The sequence below is a fragment of the Mesoplodon densirostris genome, chromosome 18 (assembly GCF_025265405.1).
Source record: "Mesoplodon densirostris isolate mMesDen1 chromosome 18, mMesDen1 primary haplotype, whole genome shotgun sequence".
NCBI classification, from domain to species: Eukaryota; Metazoa; Chordata; class Mammalia; order Artiodactyla; family Ziphiidae; genus Mesoplodon; species Mesoplodon densirostris.
In genome coordinates this window covers 16,730,931-16,751,913 of record NC_082678.1, presented here as the reverse complement: position 1 = coordinate 16,751,913, position 20,983 = coordinate 16,730,931, and the positions used below count along the sequence as shown (strand labels likewise).

Genomic DNA, 20,983 nt, shown 5'->3' with positions numbered 1-20,983 from the left:
GTATTCATTGGAAAACATAAAGCTGGAGCCGGGTCTTTGGAGACTTCTGCAAAGCAGCCCCCCGAGACCAAGGCTGGCTCCTCCATGAGGCCCATCCAGCCGTGGTCAGCGGGCGGCCGGCAAAGTCTGCTCAGACCTGAAGCGCCAGGGACCCCGGCCCTGGGAGTACCACTCACAAGGGAGTGAGCGCAAAAACTGTGCAGGAAGATGTGAAGTCGGGCACTAGATTTCCCCAGCCCGTGACAGGAAGAGCTGTGGACAGATTCTGTAATGTCCAGGAGGGCGCGGTGTCCTTCATCCCCTGTCCTCCCTGGGTCAGAGGAGTTTGCCAGGGACGTGGCTTCCATTCCTGCGTCCAGCTCCCAGTGGGATGGTGCGGTGGCATCCACTGTCCCCTTGGGGCTCCTGGTCCCGCAGTGGACAGGGTGTTTGCAAAGCCAGCGTTGGGGGATCCTCACCATAGTGTGGGTAAAGTCAGTATTTTATAGATTAAAGGGACACAAGGTTCAGAGAGGGATGTCACCACTCCTGGTGGTGGACACAGAATCACATCCCCTGACTGCTGCCTTTTGCCCTTTGAAAGCTTCGATACCTTATTAGGGAAACACAGCACTTGTAGGGTGTAATGTTTTAAAAAGAGACAGTTTCTCCTCTCAAAGATTCTAAACACAATTTAAGACGAGGCTTATATCAGTGTTTTTTAACCTGTTTTTTTTTTTTTTTGCGGTATGCGGGCCTCTCACTGTTGTGGCCTCTCCCGTTGCGGAGCACAGGCTCCGGATGCGCAGGCCCAGCGGCCATGGCTCACGGGCCCAGCCGCTCCGCGGCATATGGGATCCTCCCAGACCGGGGCACGAACCCGTATCCCCTGCATCGGCAGGCGGACTCTTAACCACTGCGCCACCAGGGAGGCCCTTAACCTGTTTTTAAATATGTAAGTAATAGTCGTTCATTGTAAGAATCGAGAAAAGTTACAGGACGCTATAACCCTTTCATCCAGAGAGTCACTGAAATTGCTTTGATTGCTCCTGTCTGTCTTGTTCTGTGTGCATATGGAGAGGTGTAACTTGTTTTTTTCTTCTTAACGAAAGTAGGATTATATTGTGTATGTTAACTCATATCCAGTGTCTTTCACTTAATATATTTGCACTTTCCCATATGGTTAAGTAAATGTTTTTCTAGAGTATGATTATCTTATGGTGAATGCTGATTTGTCATGTGGGTTTATTATATTTAATTAGCTGGTTGGTGGACATTTAGGGGGTTTCCAGGTTTTCTCTGTCATAAATGTTGGTGTGATAAATATCAGTACACAAAAATCTTAGTGCATAGTTATTTTCTTGGGATAAACTCTTGCAAGTGGAGCTTTTTAAGGCTTTTGGTACTTGTTGCCAAATTGCTCTACAGATGCTTCGCGCCCCCTTTCCATTCATTCCATCAGCAGTGTCCGAGAGTGCCTGTTCCCTCGGCCTTCATCAGCAGAGGGCGATGATGTTACAAAACAACTCTTGGCCAGTTTGAGAGAAGAAAAAACTGTCTCATTTAAAGAAAACCTCATTATTTTAATGGGCACTACCTCATTTAGTGAGGGCGAACTTTTAAATATTTTTTCCACCAGCTGTATTTCTTCAACTCTGAATTGCCTGTCCCACATACGTCTTGCTTGGTCTTAAAAATTGAAACACACTGGCTTCTTGGCTTTTCTAAGGGATGTGTACAGGGCGACCTGCGCTGGGGCCCCCACGGAGCCCCTGGGCCGGCAGGCTGCGTCACCTGGTGCTGGAGCCGACCCCTCACTCCTGTTTGTTCCTCTTCCCCAGGAGCAGGAGCAGCTCTACCTGAGGTCGGGCGTGGTGTCCTCTGCCACCTTTGAGCAGCCGAGCCGGCAGGTGAAGCTGTGGGTGAAGATGGTGACTCCGCTGATTAAGAACTTCTTCTGAGAACAGCAGGTACTGACTACCGGGCCGGCCCAGTGCGGTTTCCCAGGGGGTCACTAGGGGGACAGGGGGCTCCCCCCAGTGGGGGTCCCCGGGGCCTCTCGCAGGGACTCCAGGGCCCTTTCGTCCTTTCTTGGTTACATGTCCAGGGGTGTACGTCTGGGCTCGTGGGTGGGTGTGGAGGTTTTGGAAGCCTGGTGCTAAGTGAGGCAGCCCTTTTACCTTCTGCCACGTCCTGGGGCTGTGGTGCGGTCAGCATCGTGGGGCCCGCTTACGCTCTCCCGTCCCCGGGGGCCGGAGGCGGCCCTGGCGTGAGGGCCTGGTGGCCACCGGGTACAGAGGCAGATCCTGCGCCCCCTCCTCGCTGCTGAGCACGCCGTCCCAAAGGCAGTGGGAGCGGAGGGGCAGCGCTCGCTCTTGGTCGGGAGCGTCCTGGCCGCCCTGGGCCGCCGCAGCGGCCCGCCTGAGAGGCCCCGGGGTTGCTGCCTCAGCTCCCGGACGCGTCTGGGACGTGCGCTTGCGGAGACGAGGTGCTGTCGTGCCGGCAGCTGGTAGCAGGACGTGCTCCGCCTGCCCAGGAGCCTCCCCCTAGCGGCCGGGCCTCTGGCCGTGTCCCACGGGAGGACGAGACGAGGCCTCACCTGAGCTGCCCGCCGGCCAGGGTGCAGCTGCTGTCGGAGGTGGGGTCTCTCCTGAGTCACCCTGTGGGTTCCAGATCACTTTAGACCCTGACCTCCCCCCGTGTGGCCCCAGATGGGATCAGTCTCCCGGGTGAGATGTTCTGGGCCGGACTTTGCTGGTCCAGCCCACGCTAGGGGGTGGGGGGGGGATGGGAATGGTTGGGCCTTTGGCCTGTGGGGAAGGGAGAGAGGAGGCGGGAGGACAAGGATAAAGGATTGAGCGGCCGAGCGTCGTCCGCGTTGGCACTGTGTGCGGCCCGCGGCCCCTGCGGCCTGGTACCATGGTTCTCTTTTCAGCCTCACTTTAAAAAATTTTATTGGTTTCATTTTTTTCTCAGCATTTTAATTACTTTAAGTTTCATTCAGATAACCTGCGAATTTAGAGAGTAAAACCGACAGGCCAGCAAGATGCAGCGGCCCTTCCTTCCCCCTAGCAGCCACTTTTGACTCTTTTACCTGCTTCTTCTGGTATCTACCCGTGTGCTCCTGCGCCGCCCCCAGTGTCTCCAGGAGCAGATTTCAGAACCTCCCTGCCCAGTCCCCAGACCTTCAGGTCCTTGAACCTTGCCCAGAGAGAAGGCCTCGCAGCCCCAGGGCATGGCAGCTCATCCTTGGGGCCGGGGGCAGCAGACGGGATTCCATCCCTGCCCATCTGCTCTGGAGGCAGCTTCTCGTTGTCTCCCTCCAAAGGGCTGGTGGCTCCGATGGTCGTGTTCGTCCGTGGGTCCCGGGCGGCCGTGGCTGGCCTCGCCCGCGCCACCTTGCTGTGTGCGTGGGCGCCGGCGCCGGGGGGCGCCCCGTCAGACAGCGCGCCACCGCCCCTCCCCTGGGCCTGGGCAGATCTGCAGGCTGTCGTGGTGGGGAGTTGGGTGGAGCAGTGGCCACGCCACGCTGCCTGGGGGCGGCAGCACATCAGTGCACACTGTTTGCCTCCAAACCAGTTATTAGATTGTCCTGTGGGACAGGGAGAGGAGGGAAGCCAAAGGAATGTGCCTGTGCCGGGGCACTGGGTTTCTGTTTGGAGAGAGGCTTTCAGTAAACAGTGTTTGCATTCCTGCAGATGCCGTGGGGCCAGAGCGAGCATTGTGCCGTGCCACGGCTGGGCTTGAGCAATCCGCGGCTGCCCCCTTTGCGAGCTGCTCGCTTTGTCTCTGCCGGTTGCCTTTGGGATGGTCCTGGGCGGGGCCCTCCCTCTTCCCCCGGGCACTCGCCCCAGCCAGGGCCCCTACCCTTCCACCCACCAGGACTGCTGCAGGCGTCACGGCACCTTTAGACGCAGCATAGCTTTTGTCCCAGCCTCTGTCTCCCCAAGGCTGGATTGCAGCTCCAAGCAAGGTGAATCATCTTTCGCAAAGTTCGAAGAGAATTTTGTCATCTACCCACAATGTGTAGAGTGTGGAATAAATGTTTTATCTCAGGCTTTAGGCAAAACTGGAAAATCTCCCCATTTTGTGCTTATTACCAGGGATTAAAATGAGTTGCCTGGTGGCCACTGGCAGTTTTATGTCCTCCAGCAGAGTGGTGGCTCTCCTGGCCCTCCAGCCTGGACACAAAGGGCTACAGTGACCCCTCCTGGCCAGCAGAGGTGGTTGCCCGGTGGCCAGGCTCTGGGGGCAGGACTCCTGCCTTCCAAAGGGGTGGAGTCTCTAGGCCCCAGGAAGAGAGGATTTGAGGGGCATTTTTCCTTCTCCCTCTTAGCCCCACTAGGCCCCAGGATTGTTGTAAATTATTGGCCTTGGAGTTAGGGCTTCTAGGACCTCTTCTTCACCCATGGATTGGGTGAATACTTGGAAAAAAGTTTTCACAAAACTACTTCAGCATCAAGTTGAACTTAGAAGGAGGCCAGGTGTGGGGGGGGTGTGGCGGGGTGGTGCTTGCTTTACTCTGCTTTGAAGCTAGAAAACACCGAGGTGCCAGCCTATGGGCCCCCGCTGGAGTCTGTGGGCCCTGCTAGCTGCCTTCCTGTACCCCTGGTTTTCTAGTTCATCATCGTCTCATTTTGTCTGCACCCATTACCTAGGTCCGTCAGATGGGGGCCTGTCCCTGCTGGCGTGTGTGTGTGTGTGTGTGTGTGTGTGTGTGTGTGTGTGTGTGTGTGTGTGTGTGTGTGTGTGTGTGTGTGTGTGTGTGTGTGTGTGTGTGTGTGCGCGCGCGCGTGTGTGTGCGTGTGTGTGTGTGCGCGTGCGCGCACACCACCTCTCCTTAGCCCTGTCGCCCGTGCCCTGGCCTCCCTGTGCCCACTGCGGTGCTGCAGCGCTCACCCCTGGGGCGCAGTGCCTGCAGATGCAAGTCAGGGTGTCTTGGCTGCTGAGCACCTGTCCCTCTTCTGCTGACTTGGGCTTTGTTTGTTCTTCATTTTCTAATTCTAATTAATTCCTAGATGGTGGGTTAGGTTGTTTGAGATTTTTCTTGTTTTGAGGTGGGCCTGTATCGCTATGAACTTCCCTCTTAGAACTGGTTTTGCTGCATCCCATAGATGTTGGAAAGTTGTGTTTTTATTTGTCTGGAAGTATTTTCTGATTTCCTTTTTGATTTCTTCATTAACCCATTGGTTTTTTTTTTTTGTTTTTTTTTTTGGTAGCATGTTGTTTAGTCTCCATATGTATGTATTTTTCCATTTTTCTTCTTGGATTGCTTTCTAGTTTTATACTGTTGTGGTTGGAAAAAAATGCTTGATATAATTTCTGTACTCTTAAATCTGTCAAGTCTTGTGTTGTGGCCTAGCACATGATCCATCCTGGTGAATGTTCCATGTGCACTTGAAAAGAATGTGTATTCTTCTGCTTTTGAATGGAATGTGCTCTAGTTATCTATTAAGTCCAACTGACCTAATATGTCATTTGAGACTACTGTTTCCTTATTGACTTTCTGGATGATCTGTCCATTGATTTAAAGGGGTGTTAAAGTCCCATGCTATTTGTTGTTATTGTCAGTTTCTCTCTTTACATCTGTTAATATTTGCCTTATACATTTAGGTGCTTCTATATTAGGTGCATATATGTTTAATGAACGTTATATTGTCTTCTTGTATTGATCCCTTTATTGTTACATAATGCCCTTCTTTGCCTACTATTGTAGACTTTGTTTTAAAGTCTACTTTGTCTGGTGGCAGGAAGTGAGAACTGATGCGGGGGAGAGGGGAGGGAGACAAAAGACAACGAACATGCTGTCCAGAACTAAGAGGAGACGACCATTTATCGCAACCTCCCAGGACACAGACATGTGTTTAAAGTGGTCCCTCCTGTTCCCAGCAGTTTCAGAAAGTGGGCAGTTGACAGGGAAGCACTTGAGCTGTATGGAAATGGCCCCTCCGTGGAATAGTTTGCTTTTCAGAATTCTGGGGCAGGGAGGCGGCATTACCATAATCAAAGGAGGTTTTCTTGCTTGAGAGAAGGAATAGTGCTTTAGGGGACAGTGCCTGTGGCAGTGGCTGCTCCTGTTTGTACGGGAATGGAACACCCTGTGGCCCTTAGTGGTGGGTGTTTGCAGGTAGCATCGGGCAAGGGTGTGACTGCCTCCAGCTCTAACCCTACATGCCACCGGTGGGAAAAGATAAACCCAACTGACCCTGTGGGAAGTCAGGATTTGGGGGTTTGGTTCCTGGGATGCTCCCCTGGCTGCTGGGAATTGGGGCCTCACCCCCAAGCCTGTGCCAGGCCCCTGGTGGCCATCAGGCCGGCTCAAGTGAATCAGACAAACCTGGCTAAGTGGCTTCATTGTTTTAATCCAATCCACACCCCCTCTCCCAGGCTGCCTTCCACCCTCTGGCTAGTCTAGATGTGCATGGTTATAAAGTGCCTTGATTATTTAGGAGAACAAAAAGGCAATCATCAGTTCTGTGAACGTAAGTGATAGTTGCGAGGCTGAGTTCCTAACTGTAAATTTGAAGTTGCGGTCAGTACCTGGCCCCAGGCAGCGTGGGCCTCGCGGCGGGACTCGGGGCTCCAGCTAGACCTGTAGGAGCAGCGCCACGGCTGCCAGGATCCACTTTGCTGCCTTCTCTTTGGTCTTCAGGTTAAAGGTCCAGACGTAGGTGGGGCCGCGGATGCGTGTTTTGTACACGGGACACTCATAGATGTTCTTGGTCTCCATGCGGTCCACAGGGATGGCCTTGATGAAGATGACGGGCATGGCCGGCGTCAGCTCTTTCAGCCGCGCTTCGGCGATGACTCCCGTCTGGGTGTCCCAGCGAGCTCCTGCAGGGACAGCACGGCCGAGGGTCAGGGTGGCCCAGGGTGAGGTGACTGGTTCCCAGTTCCCATCTGTCGTGCTGGCAGTGGGGGAGGGGAGGGGCCTGGCTTGCACCCGCACCCCTGCAGAGATAGGCCAGGTGCCAGGGCCTGGACTGCACAGGAATTGTTGCAGGGGGCGCTGTAGGCAGAGGACGGGGTGGGGGTCGTGTGCACAGCGTGACTGCCTGTGTGTCTCGCTGTGCACCTCTGAGGGACAGATCAGCCCTAAGGCGCTGGGCTCCATTGTCTACGTGCGTGGTGGTTTCAGAGCCTCCTGTGTCAGCCTTGTTCATTTCAGTGGCAGGAAATCATAGCAACTCTAGCTGAAAATGACAGACTAAAGCTCCCTGCTTCCCCCACTATGTAGGGACTGTCCTATGTGTACCTGCACAGTATAAATATGTATATGCACATAGAACTGTTATTACCTTGAACCAGACTTATTTCTACTCACCCTATTTAATGATGCTTACATTTCCTGTCTAATTCCAAAATAAACATGGAGAACGGTTGCTGCTGTGCTTGTCTTGGGTGATGTGGGCACGGGGAGGGGGTAAAGGGGTGACATCAGTCGCTAAGGAGGGTGGGGGAGTCGCTGGCACTCAACTCAGGGTGGGCCTGCCGTCCGGTCCTGTCTGACCTTGCCAGGTGCAGGACAGGGGTGACGTGGGCGGAACTGAATGAGTGCCAGCCTCGCCCCCCACCCCCGCTGCTGGGACCTGGCCATGGGATGGCCTCGCACTGGGCTCAGGGGAGGGGGCCAGTCGGGCCTCCCTGCCCTAGAACCTGTGCCTTGGAGTTGCGGTGGTTGGACAGTAGCACTGACAGAGGTGGGCTCCTGGACCCTCACCCCCAGAACATATGCCTGTCCTGGGCTCCAGGGCTGAGCTCCTTATGGCCTCAAAACGGGGGCTCAGGTCTGCGGACGAGCCTGCACCGCAGCAGAGCCAAGCGGAGACCAGCGCGTGGTTGGGCTCCTCAGGCCACTGTGAGCCCACGTGCCCCCGGTGCTTCCCCTGCCAGTGCCCGTTACCTTCCATGAAGAGCCCGTACACGTAGGAGCCCTCCCGGGGGGGCGCGGTCATGTCCTCCCGGTTCTTCTTGGTCACCTCCACAGACAGACACATCTTGTCCAGTGGCCACTCGTTCTTCCTGGCCATGGACTGCATGATGGCCGTGAGGAAGGACTGCGGGTTGAAGAAGCCGGCCAGCCACACGGTGGTAGGCAGTGTGAAGTCCGTCGTCCAGGCCTCGAGCTCCTGCAGGGGACGGGAGCAGGGCCGTGCTAGAGCCTCCCCACCTCTGCACAGAGGACGGCCGCCTGCCCGAGACGCCCTTCACGGTCTGGACGGGGAGAGCAGGGTCCAGGAGCAGGGCTCACGATTGAGGATTTGGGTCTGAAAGAGGCTGCTGCTCTCTTTCTCCCCCAGGAGGTGGCTCCCCTGACGGGTGTCCCTGGAGCCTCCTGAGCTCTGCTGGGAGGGCCTCTGCACCTGTGGCCACAGAAGCAGCTCTTGCTTCGCGCTCGCCCTTTTCTCCTTCGGGGAGGAAGTTCCTGTGTTGTCGGGCCTGTGTGCTCGTTGTGTGGCCCAGGCCCTTCCGGCTGTGCTCCAACCAAGACCAGGCCAGCAGGGGCCTCCAGGCCTCTGACGGGGATGCATGTTCCGCCCCCCGCCAACCCAGCCTCACTCCTCAGGCCCCGGGGGCAGGTTTGCTGAGCGTCAGGCCAGCGGCTCCCCCAGAAGCCTGTCCTTACCCTGATGCGGAGCAGCAGGTCGGCGTACCAGGCCGCCAGGCCCATCCTTGAGGGGTAGGCCCGGGCCATCCACGTGTCGGGCACAGTGTCATAGAACAGAGCCGTGGACAGGTCTTCCATGTTGGTCGTGATGGTCAGTTCTCCCTGAGGGATATGCAGACAGGGGTGCTGGGGCGCTCGGCACAGACGTAGACCCGGTCAGTCCTATGCCTTGTTTCACCTGCTCTCAGGTGGGCGAGCACCCCCCCCCCCGCCCCGTGTCGTGAGTTGATGTGGGTCTGTGCAGTGCCCCTGCAGATGCCCTGAGGGGCCCACTCCTCCAGACTGGGGAACTCGAGATGCCGCCCTCCCCCAGTGGCCTGGGGCTTGTTGGTCTTGCGGCCAAGGGAAGTCAGCCTGCGGTGGCCAGCCCGTGTCCCAAGTCACACCCCAGGTCCTGCCACCCCTGTTTTTACCTTCAGCCCCAGGTTCAGCTCCTTCAGTGAGCGGCGCATTTCGTTGGTCAGGATGTTCATTCTCTCACATTCTTGGAAGGCGACAACCACGTAGGGGGTCTTCTCGGCAGCCTTGGCCATGATCTCGGCCATGTTGAAGGTCTCCGGGATCTTCTCCAGGATCTCATCCAGCATGGCCTTCACCTGGAAGCCAGCCCCCAGCCAGCCCATGTCACTGCGCCCGCACCCCCAGCCCTCCCCCAGCGCCAGGGCCTGGGTGCTGCCCCGACGTTCAACTCCGAGCCCAGGAGCAAGGCAGGCGGAGTTGCCAGAAAAACGGGATCACGGAGGTGCAGCCTCGCGTTTGATCAGGGGAAGGTAATCTTGGCCAGCAGGCTTTAGTGTTCTGGCTTCCTTGTCAAGGCCATGTGGCTCTGGCCACGGGAGCATCAGGCTGCCCTAGCCTGGTGCCTTCAGACATCCCTGAATGCACTGCCTCCCTCCCCCCTCAGATCACCTTGTGCTTGGTGTGGGCTGTCTGCAGGCACCGTGCTGGGCACACCCTCTCAAGGGGCGGCCCACATGGCGGTCACGAGCACTACTGCCACCAGAGCACCATCCGTAGATCTCTGGTTTCAGTCATTAGACAAAGAAAAGGTCAAGGGGCCTCAGAGCACTGAGAGTCTTCCAATCAAGAATTTGGTCTACTTAACTGGGAAGCCCAATACTTAGCTAATTTTTAGTAGAGCTTGTCCGGAATATTTTAAGAAGTGCCAAGGTGCCAATGCCTTTTGAGAGGGCAGAGGTAACCCTGGCAGCTGGGAATTTGTTAAATGCTCTTGCGTCGTCTGCGCTGTGCTATTGCGGTGAGTGTTCATGGGATCTGTCCCCCGTGCTCACCTAAGCACATCTTGGGGGGACTGGTTTCAGCGTCTAGACTGCCCTGCCTGAGCCACATGCGCTGCCCTCCCAGGACTTCGGCTGCTGCCCTTGTGTTCGCGGGGCAGGCCCTCTCGGGAGCCCAGCCAGGGGAGTGTGGAGCCGCAGGGAGGGAGGCTGCTGGGGCGAGCACGCCGAGATGCCCCGCCTCTCTCTAGCTCAGCCCTTGGTGCTCCGTCTGGGCTGCAGCAGCCCGCTTGCAGCCTCCCCCACTCCCACGTTCCTGATCCCGAGGTCTGGAGTGGGGCCCGATGAGGTTGTTAACAAGCTCCCAGGGGCTGCTGCCGGTCATTGTGCCCCCAGGCCCCAGGCCCTGCCCTTCCTCTGTTGCCCGATGGGTAGTCAGGCTCCTACCTTCTCCTCGCGAGATACCCCGGTGCCGCCGGCTCCCGGTTCGGTTTCTTTGGGCTGCATTTCCAGGATGGTGCGGAACAGCTTCTCCGAGGTGACCGTCAGGAAGCCAATCTCTGCATTGGGGTGCAGGCCGTACAGGTAGGGGCTTTCGGGGGGCAGGTTCTCGTCGATGTATTCGTGGTAACCCTGCAAAAGGGGTGGGGGCTGGGTAGGCAGGGAGAGCTGTGCAGGCCGGAACCCGTGTCCTCCGTTTATTAAGCGTCGCTTCCCAGAACGTTCTGTCCACGTCTTGCCCTCTGTACAGAACCTCATTTCCCTGACCCCCTTTTGGGGCTGCTCCCCAGCCACACAGGGTTTCCACTCTCCTCCATGGAGGCTGCCTTTCAAGCCCTCTTATTTGGGTTGCCTGTCCACTTGCTTGATTATTGGTGGTCCATCTGCGATGGAGGTCCTTGCCAGGGAGCCCGCGGGACGGCACTGACCTCTGTTTCTTTGCGTCACAGAGGGAGCTAATGTTTAATGTGTTACCCATCCCTGGAAGGAGCCCTCACCTTGTAGTCCAGGTTGGGGGGGATCTGAAAGCCCGGGGCCAGCAGGATCTCTCCTTCCAGCATCTCCGCCCGGATGTACTCCTCTAGGTACGTCCTGCAGAGCCGGCGGTCCCAGTCGTCGGTGATGTGGCCGCCGTACATGATTTCCCCAAAGAGGTAGCGGAGATCGTCCCAGGGCACCTTCAGAAGGGTGGTGGCCGTCAGGGGACCCTGTGCCCCACCCCTTCCTGGGTCTGCCAGCCCCTCCTGTCACCCCTGCTTCCCCCAGGTCTGCAGGGTCCCCTGCTACCCTCAGTCACCAGACCCAAGCCTGGCCCTTCCTGCCCCCTGACTCGGCCACCAGCTCCTCCTTGGCCCTCTTCCTGCCGGGCTCCTCGCATGAGGAGCTTGCCAGCTTCCCCTGCCTCCACCCCACCCCCAGCCAGGCCGGTCCGGCCCTGTGCCCGCCCCGCTTCTCTGCGCTCTCCCTTGACGTGACCTCCCCGACCCCAGCACCGGCACTGCAGACCCCGCAGGCCCCCCCCAGCTCCCACACGCTCCCTCTGCCCGTGCCCCCCCACTTTGTTCCCCACGCTTGGAAATGGAAGTGTGGAGCCACCTGTGACCTCTCCCTTCACCGCCGTCTCCAGCAAGGGCGGTAACTCTTTGTGGATGGGGTGTTGGCTCTTGGGCACCGTAGATCTTTCTGGCCATGAATCACGTCCAGTTCGTCGTGCCTTCAGGATCTATCGAGTGGGTCTACTTTCTGATCCCCCAAAGGGCCCTGGTTCCGATTATACTCCAGTAGCCTTGCCCACGCGTGCCCCTGAGGTCTCGGTGGCACAGCCAGCTCTGGCAAGTAGCCTCCCCGCCAGAACCTTGGCTCCTGGGCCCGAGGGAACCGGACCAAACCGGGCAGTGCACACAAGTGCGCCCCCTGGCGGCTGGGCCTCTCCGTGCATCCCACCCTCAGCCACTCTCACTGCCCTCTGTTCTGCCTCTGCTTCCATGCTGTGCCCTCAGCCTGGGATGCCGCTCCTTTGGCCATCACATGGCCATGACCGTGCTCCTCCTCCAGAGCGGCTCGAGCGCAGCCCCTCCACAGAGCCAGGAACCCGTTCTCCTGCCCCGGTCCCAGCACGTAGCTGCACCTCCTGCACGGCGCTGTCCGGTAGCAGGAGCCTCACAGGGCAGCCACGCACGTAACTTCCGATTTGCCAGCAGCCACTCAAGTGGAAAGATTGTTCCAACAGGCACTCAGCATAAAAACTATGAATAAGGTATTTTATGTTCTTTTTTTTGTTTTAGACCAAGCTTCTGAAATCCAGAGTGTCTCGTTCCCCTCGGCTGGGACTTGCTGCATGTCACATGTGGTGGCGGCTGACGCGCTGGGCAGCACAGCACACACACGAGTTTCTCTGAGGATTGTGGCTCTTTAAGGGCAAGGTGGGCATTTATGTAACTCCCACAGTGCCCTGCCTGGATGGCCGCTGTTTACCAAATGCGGGCAAGTTGAAGTTAATTGGATAAGAACTTGCTGATTTATCAAGTGTCTGATGTGCTCTCATGAACTTTGACTTAAAACATTAATATCGGGGCTTCCCAGGGGGGCTCTGGTTAAGAATCCGCCTGCCAGTGCAGGGGACACAGCTTCCAGCCCTGGTCCGGGAAGATCCCACATGCCGCGGAGCAACTAAGCCCGTGCGCCACAACTACTGAGCCCGCGCTCTAGAGCCCGTGAGCCACAACTACTGAGCCCGCGCTCTAGAGCCTGCGAGCCACAACTACTGAGCCCGCGCTCTAGAGCCTGCGTGCCACAACTACTGAGCCCGCACTCTAGAGCCCACGAGCCACAACCACTGACCCTGCACTCTAGAGCCCGCGAGCCACAACTACTGGAGTCCGCATGCCACAACTACTAGAGCCTGTGCGCCTAGAGCCCGTGCTCCACAGCAAGAGAAGCCACCACAATGAGAAGCCCGCGTACCACAACAAAGAGTAGCCCCCGCTCGCCGCAACTAGAGAAAGCCTGCGCACAGCAAAGAAGACCCAACGCAACCAAAAATAAATAAATCAACAAACCATTAATATCCTCTTGATCATCATCTTGTGACTTGCACTTTTTCTCTCTGCTTGGTTATCTTGGGTATGTGCTGAGCTGCCTTTTCTGCATTTTGTGTATTTGCTTTGGGGACAGCTTCTGTTTCTCCTGCAAAGTGGGGCTGGGTACATCCCAGTTTGCCTCTCCGGCCCCCGTGAGCTGCCTCCTGGGATGCAGGGTAGTGGGACTAACCCCCGGGGGACGGGTGCCGTCCATGTGCCCGCACCTGCTGGATGGAGTCCCCAGAGCGTTTGTCAGAGACACGTTGCCAGGCCTCGCCCTCAGAGTCTGAGTCGACTTCCTCAGAGTTGGGAGGATAGACTGGCTCGTCGCAGGCCGAGGGCGACATCCTCACAGGAGGTTATTCAACGTTGCCTCCCTGCTGCGAGCTGGGACAAAGGGAAGGTCAGGCTGCGCAGGCCTGGGGCCCCGGCTTGATCACACACTGATGAGCAGACACCGAGCGTCACTCACGCCTCACTCTGCTGGTCACTGGGGCACACGGTGTGCGTTCTCGAGCAGTTTCTTACCCAGCTAGGGTTCTGTGGGTGTGTAACAAGGGAAGCGCCTGCGTAAATGTCGTTAGAAACTTCTAGCAAGACTGCTCCTCCCACTGGAATCTCCCTGGAGAGAACTGCTCTGACGAAGCTGCTGTGATGAGGAAATTCTTTCTTCACATCTTCTTGCGTTTATTTACTTGTGCGTTTATTGTAAGATGTGCCACCGGCGTTCAGCTCAGACCCTGTCATAGGCGAACTGACCCCCGGCACCTGCCCACGGAGACCACTGTCACCCTCCCCCGAGGAGGGCCGACTTCCGGTGTTTGGCCAGGAACTAAGCCAACAACATTCCAGGCTCAGGCTGGGGTGGCGGTTGTCCTGGGGGGTCGTCTTCCTCCGGGGTCTGGGGGCAGCTGGCCCAGGTCTCCCCTCCCAGCGCGTCTGAGCTTTGTTATGATGGGCCGGACACCCTCCGCCCCTGGTCGCTCAGTCCCCAAAGCTTGGAGAGGGTGTGTGAGCCTCAGGCCTCTAGCCAGGCCCCTGGGGCGCCCACCGTGCCCCAAAGCGGCGGGCGCCTTGGCCCTGGGGCGCTGGGACGGGGAGGGGGTGATGCAGGGGTGTGTCCGGGCGCCCTGGGCAGGTTCTCGGGAGCCTCCTGGGTAAGCGGAACGTCCAGCTCTGTTGGTGTAGGAAGGCGCCGGCCGCAGGAGCACGGAGGAGCCCTGGGCTTACGGGGTTCCCTTCTGCCTCCCCCTGGGGGTCACGGAGACGGGTCCTGTGCCAGCGCCACGCTTCACGTAAGATCCCAAGAGGAGCCAGTCAGGTGGGGAGAACGGCTGGCTCTCAGTTCCCGAGGGGGTGGCCACATCTAGAGGGGGGCTCACAGCGGGCTTCACCCCACTTGGGGCGCGAGTCTCCCTTCTGGGCCCGCAGACAGGCCCTCCCGGCCATGGAGCCGCCTCGCGGCAGCCCTCGCAACAGCTCACACAGCACCGGACACACTGGTTTTAATTTTCAACACAAATGAAAGGAAGTGCTCTGTGTCTCCAGGGAGATTTTTTTTTTTTTGGCCTTCCCTCTGAACCTGTGTTCTGTCGGCAAGGCCTGCAGCCCAGGCAGCCCTTTCGTGTCTTCTCTAGGCTCATGCTGTCCGGGGGGGCTGGCCTTTCTGGGCGAGCCCCTGTTCGGGTGTAGGACTGGCAGGTCCCCAAAGATATTGACTCCCGTGGAGTCAGAAAAATTGCCAGACGGCTGAGAACTGCTGGAGGTGGTGGCCAGGGCCTGGGTGGTAATCATTATATCAGATTGCTGGGGTCACAGAAGAGTCGCACGTTTTCAGATTTTCTTTGGCCTATGAAACCTATTCAGTGTCTCTTAAAATGTGAGACAGAATAATTGAAAGGAAGGCAGGGCGGGAGGACCACCCAGCTGGTCTCCAGGTGGGCCCTTACCTTGGAGTTGGCCTCCAGGTAGTTGTAGAGCACGTTGATGGAGATGGTGAGGTCCCCATTGTTGAAGGGGTATGACCTGTTCCAGCCCTGGGCCCCAAACTTGCGCCTCTCGGCCACCACGGCGTGGAAGTAGCACAGAGAGAAGAGGATGCACTTGAACTCGATCTCCTTGGTGCACATCTCCAGTGTGTCCTGCAGGAGGGCAAGCACCCCGGGTCAGGCACGGTCTGCACAGGGCCGTCTTTGCCAGCTGCTTCGCTGGGGGTGCAGGTGGGGATGAGGGGTGGGGCCTAAGGCCATCGACTGCTCTGAGCCGGTTTCCCGAGTCTCTCCCGACCTGTAGAGTCGGGTGGAGGGCGCTTTCTTGTCCTTGCTTCCTGCAGAAATGCAGCTGTATCACTAAGTATTGGTTACAAGTCAAATTATTGATACATCTTCCTAAGAAAATATTCCCCAATATAATTCCCCTGCAATTATCAACGTTCCTCATCATCTGCAAGCCAGCAGTACCCCAAACGCGCCAAAAACGATCTGTAACGGAGGAGGGGATGCTGAGCAAACCCTTTCTGAAAGCAGGTGGCCCCACGGAAAGGCCAGCCCAGCCCAAATTCTGAAGCCCAGTTCTCTCTGGTTTGTGCGACTTTAACGGGTTAGTCTTTGCTAAGTGAGTGCCTCTGAACACAGAGGCTTCTGGAAGTTAAGCTGGGCTCCTCTTCACCCACTCAGCCCTATGAGTGCCTCCCAGTGGCCGGGGGCAGCAGGCACGGCGGCCAGAAAGCTGGACCAGGGGACAGACACCTATCAAATGGTCATCGTCGGGAAAAGTGCCAGGAAAAAATGCACCAGGTGTAACAAGGGAGGGGCCCTGTCCTGATTCCATGGGAGCCCTGACACAGATGCCCGGCTGGGGTCCCCTCCAGCAAACATGGAAAGGGAGGGGCGCAGATGGGGGCTCCATCACCCCAACATCCCCCCCAGATCCTTCCTCAATGCCTGTCCTAGAGATGGCGCCGTCACCTGTCAGCTGTGGGCCCAGGAGACAGGCCTGGCTGGACCCTTCCAGACATCGGCCGTGAAAGGGTGCAGACTGAGACCGCCAACCAGAGGGAGGAACCCGCCAGGCCCGGGGCTGAGGGAAGGCCTGGCAGGTTCCATCTGCCTCCAGAGACTTCCTCTGGTTGGACCGCTCGTCACTGGCCTCCTGGGCCTCTGGGCTCTGTGGTCACAGATGTGCCCGAGGATGGTCTGGGCGCGTCCCAGCCACTACTGCCTCTTCCTGTGAAACTCTGTGAAGGCAGTGGGCCCCCGAACTTGGGAGGGTCCCCTCAGGAAGCAAGAGGGCCCAGCTTTCCTCATGGCTTCCCTTCTGATCTTTGCAGACGCCTTAGGTGATGCACAAAGTTAGGGAGCCCTCGAGCACCTCAGCAAGCCCCAGCCACGTCCCCGCTCGCCTGTCCTCAGCCGGGCAGCCCCACCTCGCTTCTGCCTGACAGCGACTGCGCTTCCCGCTGACTCCAAGCAGCCAGAGCATCTCCCCAAAGCCCAGCAGCCCGTCCGCGTCCTCCCGGCCCCCATGTCCCCTGCCAGAGGCCCCAGCGGGCTCCACGCACCGTGGGGAGCTGCTCCCCGGGCTCAGAGGCTCTTGCATTTTCTGTTGCTTGCCCGTCGCGCATCAGCTGTCTCCACCTCGACACCCACCCCCCGGCCAAGCCTGGCTCGGGAGCCACTCTGCGGCCTGAAGCAGGCCCCAGACTCCTGCAAGTGGGGGACCAGCTCCCTGCCGACCTCGCCACCCTCCCCCACTCCATCACTGACTGATATTTTAGCAAAATAGGATAGAAACGAAAAACGGATCACGTGCTTGGATTGACAGCGATGTCGAAATGCTACAGAACTCACCGCGTGCCTCCTCTCCACCTCCGTACTGACTCAGCACAGACGGCAGCAAACAGCTCCGGGACCCGCACTGGCCTGCGGCCCCCAGTGTGAGCTGCGTCGCCCTGGGACTCCGTGCATGTCCCCACATGTTCATCACACCCTGTCCTCACTCCTGTGAACGTGTCCACGCCCCTCACCAAACTAGGCCAGTCCCCCGCGTAACGGATCTTGTTCATTGTCTGTTCCCTGAGCCTACCACGTCCTGGGCACACGAACATACTGTTTGAAGGAAGGACCCAGTCTGCACATCTGTTTTCCTGCTTTCCGTTCTCTGTGACTTTACACTCTGACCTTGGTGGGTCCTTTCAGCCCGTAGGGAGAGGTTAGTGGATGACTCAGATATTGTCACATAAATTAAAGAAATCAGATATAGACGTTACGCTACATTGGCACAATGTGCTCCATACGTAGATCTTTGCTGGGTATTATCAGAGAATACGGGGTTCCTTCTTGAAAACGGTTTTAGACTCACTTGGGAGACCACATGCGTGCACCCAGAAAGTTCTAGTATAGAACAGATGAAGATCAGGTACCAAAAGAATGGACGCAGATGCTGGGGATTTGCGGAGGGGAGGGGGTGCCAGGGAAGGCTACACACTTGGCAGGTTGGGGGCTGGGAGGTCTGGATTGGGGAGGAGTCACATGAACAAAGGTCCAGGCGGACACAGCGTGGACAGGCAGGCCGAGGCCCCCCTACCCACCCTGCAGGGCCAGGCCACCCGGCGTCCCTCCACAAGGCAGTGGGGCCTACTTGTCGAGGGAGGAAGACTGGGCCTGGGACCAGAGCACGGAGCCCTGTGCGGCAGGCACTACCGCCCTCCCGTCTGCCACCACCGCCCTCCAGCCGGGCGCTGCGGCCCCATCCCCTTCGCACCCGGCCTTCCCACAGCATCGCGTCTCATGGGGAGTGAGAGCAGCGGACTGGGCAGCACTGTGGCCCCAGCAAGGCTGAGTGACCCTCAGGGAACCACCTCAGGAGCTTGGCCCCTTCCTAAGGTGCTTGGACAAGCCGAGGACCCGGCCCGCACTTACCGGGGCTGACGTGCAGGTCATGAAACTGATGGACAATACACATTTCTGCTCTATGAAGCTGTGCGCCAGGCACTTTAGGTCATTTGCATTTTGCACAGTCCTTCGGGGATCTGTTCATTTTGTGGCTCAAGGAGTGTGTGCGCGCTGGGGGTGGCGTGAGTGGGAGAGAACCGGCAGGCGCTGACGCTGGGCCAGGCACGGGACACGGGGGGAGGCCACGCTACCTGGGTGAAGAGGTCCAGGGCCTTGTGCAGGTTGGCGTACATGCCCGTGGGTGGCTCGTTGGTGATTTTGATGGCATTCTCCAGGATGCCCTGGGGGATGATGTGGGACTCGGGGCTGGGGGCTGGCTCGGCGCTGATGAACACGCGGTAGTCATCGTGGCTGCCGACACTGTACTGCTCCAGCTTCTTGTCCAGGGTGCTCAGCCACTGGGCCACCAGGTGGACGTTCTGCGGCCAAGACCAGGGCTTAGTGCCTGCACACTCCTCCCCACCCCGGGCCCACAGGGCAGGCCCCTCCCCAGTGGCACCCGCACTCCCCACCCTGCTGTCTGCCCTTCCCGGGGCTCTGGCCACGCTTGATAATTTCACTGAGCAACTGAGCCCCCAGAGCTGAAGTTTGTTCTCAGTTCGTTCAGGACCTCCAGCCTTGTGGTGAGTCCTTCCCGCCCTCCACTGGCATAAGGGCTGAGATTATATGGTCCCCACCCCTCCTCTGAGAGGCTTGAGTAAAAAGAAATGACTTAGAGGAACTTCCCTGGTGGTGCAATTGTTAAGAATCTGCCTGCCAGTACAGGGGACACGGGTTCAAGCCCTGGTCCAGGAAGATCCCACAGGCTGCCAAGCAACTAAGCCCTTGCGCCACAACTACTGAGCCTGCGCTCTAGAGCCCGTGAGCCACAACTGCTGAGCCCGCGAGCCACAACTACTGAGCCCATGTGCCACAACTGCTGAAGCCCACGCACCCTAGAGCCTGTGCTCCACAACAAGAGAAGCCACTGCAATGAGAAGCCCGCGCACCGCCATGAAGAGTAGCCCCCGCTCGCCACAACTAGAGAAAGCCCGCGCGCAGCAACAAAGACCCAACACAGCCAAAAATAATAAATAAATAAACAAATAGATTTATATATAAAAAAAGAAATGACTTGGAGAAAAGAGAACCCTCATGCACTGTTGGTGGGATTGTAAATTGGCACAGCCACTATGGAAAACAGTTTGGAGGCTCCTCACAAAATGAAAAATAGAACTACTGTGTCATCCAGTAATTCCAATTCTGGGTATTTATCCAAAGAAAATGAAAACACTGATTCCAAAAGATACGTGCACCCCTATGTTCACAGCAGCATTATTCACAATTGCCAAGATGTGGAAGCAACTTAAGTGCCCATCAACAGGTGAGTGGGTAAAGAAGGTGCGGTGTATATACACAATGGAATACTAGCCATAAAAAAGAACCTTTGCCACCTGCGACAACATGGCCGGACCTAGAGAATATGATGCTAAGTGAAACAAGTCAGACAGAGGAAGACAAATACTGTATGATTTCACGTATACGTGGAATCTAAAAAGCAAAACACATAAACACAGCAAAACAGAGTCACAGATACAGAGCACAAACAGGTGGTTGCCAGAGGGGTGCGGGGAGGAGAGAAATAGGTGAGGGCAGTTAAGAGGTACAAACTTGCAGTTACAAAATAGAAGAGTCACAGGTATGAAATGTACAGTGTGGGGAATATGAGGTAATGTCTTTGGTGACAGATGGTAACTGGACTCGTCATGGCGATCATTTTGTAAAAGAAAACGAACAGAAAGAAATGACTTGAACCTGAGGTCCCCGCATGGGACCAGGCTAGGCCCTGTGGACTGAGGTCAGCCACGCCGTGGGTCTGCGGACGCCGAGGCGGCCCTGCAGTGGGACCAGCCGGGACCTGGCGGTGGTCGGTGGGGGGGTTGTGCTTGGAGGGGCTGCAGGACCGAGGGGGGGCAGTCGAGCCCACAAGGGGGAGGAGGGGATGTCTTTCTCACTCTGCTGAAGAATCCACACTTTCCGTGGTGATGCCTCACACCACCTGCCAACCCAGGCAGGGCTGTGCTTGGTGTGGGCGCCTCCTGCCCCCTCCTTCAGGGGCTGTAGGATTCCCAGCCACGCTTGTGAATGCGAATCCCATAACCTGCTTTCTTTCAGGCCTTCAGGCCAAGCCCCGCGGGCGCTGACGCTGGGAGCCCTCACCCAAGAGGCACGGGTGCCGCCCACCCCCGTACCTGCAGAATGACCCAGTGTCCCTTCTTCACAGCCAGGTCCAGGGCATTCTCCGCCACCACCTCTTGTCCCTGCCCCAGGGACACGTTATGGAGTTTCCCGTTGTCTATGGTAAATCCCAATTTTTTCCCTAAAGGAAAGGAAAACAGGAAAAGCATGGGGACGGCTGAATGACAAAAATGGAGCTTCTGTGATCCACAGCTGGGAATTCCACACCCTCCCCCTTTTAAAATTGTGGTAAAATACACATAACATCAAATGTACCACTTTAAAAGCCATCTTAAAGTGTACGATTTAGGGACATTTAATAATTCAGTGTCGTGCGACTGTTTATCTGGTTCCAGGACATTTTTATCACCCCAGAAGGAAACCCTGTACCCACTAAACAGTCATTCTGCATCCTGTTCCCGCCCCAGCCCCTGGCAACCACTAATCTGCTTTCTGCCTCTATGGATCCCCCAGTTCTGGACGTTTCAGATACAAGGAATCGTATACCGTGGAGCCTTTTGTGTCTGGCTTCCTGCCTTCGGCACAGTGTTTTCTCGTTCCGTCCACGGTGTAGCCTGTGTCAGTGCTCCGTTCCCTTTTATGATTTACCACTTTGCCATCAGCCATTCATCAGCTGATGGACGTGTGGGTTGGATCTACCTTTTGGCCGTCATGAGGGGACCTGTTTGTTTGGACACCTGTTCTCGGCTCCGTTGGGAACGTCCCCAGGAGTGGAATTGCCAGGACATGTGGTTACTCAATGTGTGACTTAGGGAGGGACCACCTGCTCACATTCCCACCAGTGATGCACAGGCCCCGTCCCTCCACACCCTCCCGACACCTGTCACT

The 20,983-nt window shown here is 57.2% G+C and overlaps 2 protein-coding genes across 7 annotated transcripts in view; one reads left to right on the top strand and one right to left on the bottom strand.

The window, feature by feature from the left end:
- Positions 1-12,972, top strand: part of PGS1 (phosphatidylglycerophosphate synthase 1) — a 45,161-nt gene extending 32,189 nt beyond the window's left edge. For 3 of the 6 annotated variants that reach the window (XR_009530433.1, XM_060082478.1, XM_060082476.1), the window contains 2 exons: positions 1,821-1,949; positions 12,171-12,972. Coding sequence is in view for 3 of the 6 variants with exons in the window: in XM_060082478.1 (XP_059938461.1) it covers positions 1,821-1,940 (120 nt within the window). In the remaining 3 variants the exon portion in view is untranslated. Of the gene's footprint in view, positions 1-1,820; positions 1,950-6,720; positions 7,362-12,170 lie in introns of those variants that run through there. The other 3 variants (XR_009530434.1, XM_060082477.1, XM_060082479.1) reach the window with 2 other exon arrangements.
- DNAH17 (dynein axonemal heavy chain 17) overlaps positions 6,566-20,983 on the bottom strand; it is a 109,466-nt gene continuing 95,048 nt past the window's right edge. Inside the window, exons 72-80 of the mRNA XM_060082475.1 lie at positions 20,149-20,276; positions 18,109-18,336; positions 14,915-15,106; positions 10,884-11,063; positions 10,333-10,518; positions 9,061-9,243; positions 8,606-8,749; positions 7,883-8,108; positions 6,566-6,813 (exon numbers count right to left, since the gene is read on the bottom strand). Coding sequence (XP_059938458.1) covers positions 6,566-6,813; positions 7,883-8,108; positions 8,606-8,749; positions 9,061-9,243; positions 10,333-10,518; positions 10,884-11,063; positions 14,915-15,106; positions 18,109-18,336; positions 20,149-20,276 — 1,715 coding nt within the window. The remainder of the gene's footprint in view (positions 6,814-7,882; positions 8,109-8,605; positions 8,750-9,060; positions 9,244-10,332; positions 10,519-10,883; positions 11,064-14,914; positions 15,107-18,108; positions 18,337-20,148; positions 20,277-20,983) is intronic.